Source organism: Protomyctophum bolini (assembly GCF_963924005.1).
Source record: "Protomyctophum bolini genome assembly, chromosome: 13".
Taxonomy (NCBI): Eukaryota; Metazoa; Chordata; class Actinopteri; order Myctophiformes; family Myctophidae; genus Protomyctophum; species Protomyctophum bolini.
In genome coordinates, this window is record NC_137874.1 from 11,835,406 (window position 1) to 11,841,851 (window position 6,446).

General features: G+C 44.2%; 1 protein-coding gene across 1 annotated transcript in view; it reads right to left on the minus strand.

Moving 5' to 3' along the window:
• Window positions 1-205: 205 nt before the first annotated feature.
• The window catches only part of LOC308326896 (beta-2 adrenergic receptor-like), a 7,993-nt gene continuing 1,752 nt past the window's right edge, over window positions 206-6,446 (minus strand). The window contains exons 2-4 of the mRNA XM_080779958.1: window positions 4,237-4,354; window positions 3,278-3,569; window positions 206-2,972 (exon numbers count right to left, since the gene is read on the minus strand). Coding sequence (XP_080636084.1) covers window positions 2,072-2,972; window positions 3,278-3,569; window positions 4,237-4,354 — 1,311 coding nt within the window. The 3' untranslated portion in view covers window positions 206-2,071. The remainder of the gene's footprint in view (window positions 2,973-3,277; window positions 3,570-4,236; window positions 4,355-6,446) is intronic.

The following is a 6,446-nucleotide window of genomic DNA, read 5'->3' on the forward strand; positions in this document are numbered from 1 at the left end:
TAATATTTGATATGTAAATATGTGTCAATGCTGGAGGAGTTACAGTACATCCTTGTACACCACAAAGCCAACATTACACTATGGCACTATGTCACCTGTGAAACAATCACACACAAAGACATAGACAAAGACACACAGTCCCATGCACGCACGCGCGCAAGTGTGTGTGTGTGTGTGTGTGTGTGTGTGTGTGTGTGTGTTGATATATCATTGTATTTCCTCAGCAGATGACTTTAGCTGCTGTGACTATAACACCTGCCACTGCTTGTCAAGGCCTTGACTTGTACAAAGACCACACATGCATGCGTGCGTGCGGGCACACACACACACACACACACACACACACACACACACACACACACACACACACACACACACACGCAGGCACACACATATCATATGCAAACATACATAAACTAAAGTATACAACACATTAGATTAGAGTACACTTCAACTTGAACCAAAGATTACACGAAACAAACGGCACACTTCATGCATAAGTTAATATCTTAACACAAAAGTTTCAAAAGCCATTGCGTCATGGAGAGGTTGTCATGGGACACCAAGACGCACAGTGATGATGTCCAAGCATTCTTTCTCGGCACGGTATGTCTTTTCGGTCTGTCTATTTATGACTGCCTGCAACTGACTCGAAACCAGTGAAATGCCAGAGCCTTTGTCCTTGAGAAAACATTTATTCACAATGCATATACCTTCTCAAAAATGAGGCAACATTTCTATTACTGCAAGTAGAGGTAGACGAAGAAGGGCGTGCTAGCCCACGCATCTCATTGCGTGGTGTGGTCACTCTCAGAGAAGTATTATGCAAATTAGACTTGGCATTTGTTTTAATATGCTTGATTGATACCATGCTGGGGTGAACGTCACCCCTCTGGTCGGCTACAGTAGGCTACGTTAAAATGGAATGCGTAAACAACAGATGCCAAGCATTATTTGCAAATACCACTTGAACCAATTCTTTAACATGCCGTGGCTGTCGTGTGGAAACTTTGTACTGTACGTCCAAAACCATAACTTTTCAGAAAATAAAAAACCCTGCTTTCCAGTGGATCCAATGGAGTTATGAGACTACTGTTATTATTTTTGAATTGGTAAAATATTGGTAAAACCCATAGACAGACATGAATCAATATGAGGTTTACCCCCGACAGCGATTATATAATGACATAATTAACGAATATTTAATGCAAGGCCATATTCACATTCGTTAGCCACTTAAACCCACAGTAGTATAGGGCTTAAAAGTGGTACATTACTGTATATACAGTACAGTGCTTTGCCGTCAGACAGATAGTGAAAATAGTGGGGAAAAAATATTTCTTAAATTGGTCCAAAATAGGGACATTAAAGTGCGCGGTGAGCCGAAAACAGGTAGAAGAAAATAAAGTACGCCTAGAACTTTAAGCAACATCTGTGAGTCACTAATAGGAAACGCTAGAAGATATTTAGAGTTGTAAACTGTAGCTACTATAGCTACTCCCTTTCAAAGGTTGGTGGCCAGATACGGCTGATACATTGGTGTTTTTACATTGATCATAATGTCTCACGGCTTTCAAAACATAATATCTTTCTACACACGATACATGTATACTTTACATCTTCACAATGTACTAAAGAATAAAATGTGTGTTTCGATTTTCAAAAGGAGGGTACCACCTTCTTTTGGAGACACACCCTCTATAGTGGGTATGCGTGTGACATCATCATCATCATACCCAGAAGTTGTGCGAGAAGTCGGGAATGCATACTGAGTGGCAAAAAACTACTTTCTGGCCTTGACAGCCCATACATCCAAACAGATCAACCCCTTCCAGGGGATGTGGGTTTGCATTGTAACATTGTCTGTCATGATGTATCTGTGCTACTATGCATCAAACCAGATGTATCGCATAACAACATCACACACATTACACTCTCCACTGTCTCCAGTCGTGGTACTCCCTATAGGTATTTCAGTAACAGCGCTAAATGATAAGCAGTCCGTATTGCATTAACGTACCTCCCAGTCTTTGTTATCCAGTGCTTGACATAATCCCAATGTTCTCTCTGGTCAAACGTCAGAGGCCAGGTTTTCTTCACAGCTCCCGCTGTTGGTGCCATTGGTCTGCTGGTGGGCCAGAGAACCAGGGGATAAATCCAGAGGTGGGTCCCCGGTGAGAGGGGTGGGAGCACCCAGAGACAGTGAGCTTTCTGTGGTACGTCTTCCCAAGTTGTCCTCCCACCTGGACCCCTGGGTGATGTCCAACCGTCGTTTCAGATCGTTAGCCTCCACGATCCCGTTTCTCCTACATGCAGACTTGGAGTAAGGGTCCATCCTCCGTCTCAGACACAGCACCTCCTGAAAGGCGTGCCTGAAGTAAGCACTGCGGCAGTAGATCAGTGGGTTAAAGGCCGAGTTGGAATAGCCCAGCCAGTTGAGCAATCTGAAAGGCAGGTCGTTCTTCAGCTCCACAAACGTCAATAGGATGTTGAGGATGAAGAAGGGAAGCCAGCATAGGGTGAAGGTGCCCATGATGATACCCAGAGTTTTCAGAGCCTTGTGCTCCCTAATGAAATTATAGGATTTACTGAACGTCTGCTTGCCCTCCCCTTTTGCCCTGCTCCGTTTCTTCGACCCTTTCTTTAGCTCCTCCACGCCGTCGGCCGCTGCAGGAGCCTGGCGCAGGTGTTGGAAGAGGCCCTCTTGCTCCCGCATCTTCTCCAGCTGTTTCTGGGCCTCCTGGAACACGCGGGCGTACGTGAAGATCATCACCGCCAGTGGCAAGTAGAAAGAGATGATGGACGAGGACACGGCGTAGGCCGCGTTGGTGTTGAAGTCGCAGCAGTGCTCGTCGTACATGCACTGCTGGGCCACCTCGTCGTTGGACACCGACCACTTCATGTGGATGGGCAGGAAGGAGATGAGGCCCGCCACCACCCAGACGCCCAGCACGATGCCAAAGGCACGACGCCTGCTCGGATAAAAGGTCAAAAGAGAGGAAATGAAAGGGAGAAATTGGGCAACATTATTCTTAACAGGAACACGTTTGAAATGGTTGAGACCTATATGTTCAAATAATACAAAGTCAAATATCTATGGCGTAATGTATGAAGAACACTGATAACGAAAGTCTACGGTCAAAATCCTCCATCTTTGTAGCTTTCTATGTCACCTTTTTTTTTATTGTGAACCTGCAAAGCAATTAGACTGCACCAGATGCCACGAGTGCAGCAAAGTGTTTAAACTCTTTCAAAGCCATCTCTCTCTCTCTCCTACTTGGTGAGCAGCATCGGGTAGCGCAGTGGCGAGGTGATGGCCAGGTATCGGTCCAGGGCGATGATACACAGCGTCTCGATGCTGGCCGTGACGCACAGCACGTCCGTGGCGGTCCACATCTCGCACAGGAAGTTGCCGAAGTGCCAGGTGTGCAGCAGGATGTAGGAGGCTCCGAAGGGGACCACGAGCAGGCCCATGATGAGGTCGGCGGCGGCCAGTGAGCTGATGAAGATGTTGGTGACCGTGTGGAGACGCTGGAAGCGCAGGATGGCCGTGATCACCAGGATGTTACCTATAGACAGTATCAAGGTTAGGCTCAACTGTTGCCGTGTTAACCACAATGAGCCCTATAACATCCCTATTCTGGGGGCAAACATTCGGGCAGAAATAGCAGATCTACAAGTTCACAATGTGTAGTGTCACGATAAGTTGAAATCTTGTAGATGATTTGGTGTTGAGGTATAAACAACCCTTTAAGTAAATGGTCATTTCTTAGAATGGCCAGGGTGTATGCTGTATGGGGCACTTATGTCCAAGTAGGCATACTGGGATACAAGCCAATGTTTATGGGGGCTGAAAAAGCATATAAATGCCACCATTGTACAGATTTGTTGAATTCCCGTTTAATGCCCAGAATGTGTTAATGCTCTTTTGAGAAAAATACAGTTCCAGTCGGAGAGTTTCTGAGCCTTGTCCTTTCATTTGTCAATCACTATGGCTCGCCAACATTTTAATGTTCAATGCTCCGACATTCTAACGGAACTAAAACCAAAAGCCCCCTCACGCTTTTTTCCTAGAAAAGGTGTTGTTAAACCCACAAAAACATACACATACATGTATATACACATACCCCCCCTCCTCTCCCCCACATAGAATATAACAAAGACAATGTAGTTATAAAGAGAACATGACATTTTATTATTTTGCCTAAATGAATGACGAAGCAGAGGGACATTTACCAAAGACTATGACCATCACCAGAATGGCCATAAGAGAACCCACCAACGCGAGCATTGCATCGCTGTTCGCCGGCGACCCATCAGGAGACAGCACAGAGGAGTTATTCCCGCTTTCCATCTGCAAAACAGGTCAGATCCCGATATAGTGGGTGTTTAGAAGTGTCACGATATCAGTCTGTTGCACACTTTTACTGTTGAGTGATGTCCTAGTGTTTCCTGTTTTCCCTAGTTGTGTTTGCCTGTCTTATCTTACCTCCGTGTGATTACTAGTTTTCTCCACCTGTTCCTGTTAGTCTCCTAGCCAATCCCAGTGTTGATTGTTTGTTCTGTTCACCTGTGTATTGTGATCCCTGTGTCTACTTAAACCCTCAGTCCCTTATGTTCCCTGCTTGAGTATAGATGTTGTTATTGTCTTCTCTAAGTAGTGTTTCCATTCCTATGTGTATTCTATGTTATCCTGAGTTTTGGGTGAATAAATCCCTCTGCATTTGACCTCCTGCCTTTGACCAGTCTGTTCTGCATTTTGGGTCCTACTTCCGAGTCGCACAGTGACAAAAAGACTTGAAATAACACTTTGTTTATAGCCGAACATGAATGCAATGTTTTCCAATTTCATTGCTGACGGAGCCGTGCCATTGGTCCGTTGTTTTCTAAACACACCATAAAACCTTCTGATGCCTACGGTTATTAAATTCCAGCTGCACTAACATCCAAATCAGTCTGTGTGCCAGGGGTTTTCTCCATTTCATAAATAACATTTTGCTGAACACACGGTTCATACTAGGTTATTCTTTCATTTAAAATACAATTTGCCCATATACTGTATGTTTGGCTTCGAATACAGTCAATTAAATGATGTAGAATTACATCTCAGATTTAATTTTAAGGTGTGCTCGTCTGTTCTGGATTACCGGATTACTATTTCACTTTAAAGTGGTGCACCCAACCTCTACAAAAAGACAAAGAGCAAAGCTAGTATTTTCATGTATTATTATCACACAGTAAATACCTATACAGTGCATGATAATTACAAAAGATCAAAGTGGTGAGTCCACAAAGCCAATTAACTATTAGCTATAGAAAAATGTTGGTCTTTTTGCCAGAGAAGAAATGCCTTCATATTTATTATTTTCATATAGCATAGGTGTCATTTCAACCTTAATATCACTTTATTTGTCACTTCACAGGTTTACATGTGTGAGAGAGTGGGTGTGTTATCGTGTGACCACACACTGTCACGGACGGGAGTTAATTGAGGTTTTGTATTTCAAAAAAATATATGTTCTTGTTCTTTGCAGAAGTATGATGGTCTCCTGTGTGTTTTCTTTCAGTGGTGCAACCACTCCTACAACCAGCAATGTCCCTGTACACCTATACACTGACACGACAACGCGTATTCAGAGTCACCACCCCCAGGGTAAGTTGTGATTTGCTCTCGTTCACTGCAATGCAATTTGCGGCATTTTCAAAACAATATTGCGCAGAGTAGCGATTATCAAACGTATTTGCAATGACATAGGTTGAAAGATCTGTTGCCCGTAGACAAGGCACGTTACCTCCGCAGGTTAGATATTATCGGCATAGATGTTTGTCCGTATGTGATTAAGGATTGGAAAAAGTTGCATTGGCAGCCATAGAAAATTCTGCCCAGGGTAAATGTCCCGGATGTGACGTTTTGGGGCGTTCCTGTCTTGTTTCGTGTCAGTGTATGTGTTGACTGTTGTTCACCTATGTGTCCGTGTCCGTGACCACCAGTATGTACCAGTAGGGGCCAGTAGGGGCGCCTGAAACAGAGAGAGAGAGAGAGAGAGAGACAGTGCTGCACTGTTGAGAGAGAGAGAGAGAGAGAGAGAGAGGAGGGGGAGTTGCACCACTCGGTTCACACGGGTGTGATTTTTTTAACCACTATGTCACTTAGGAGAATACATATGTTACAGTCAGCTAAGCTGTGTCTTGCCACCCTTTGGTTGTGTACAGTGGTGCTAAGAGGTTATACCTATTACCCTAAGGGTGTAACAGCGTGTTTCTTTTCTTTCTCTGTACTGTACAAGCTACTCACAAATTGCTGCATGTACACTTACAGTAGGCCTACATATCATGTAGCAGCAGATATAAAATATGTCTGAAATGGAAAGGGAGTATATTTACATACATTATTAGTGCCAGTGTAATGGGAGCATTTAAGATGCTCGGGTCTGTTGAGCAGCCTG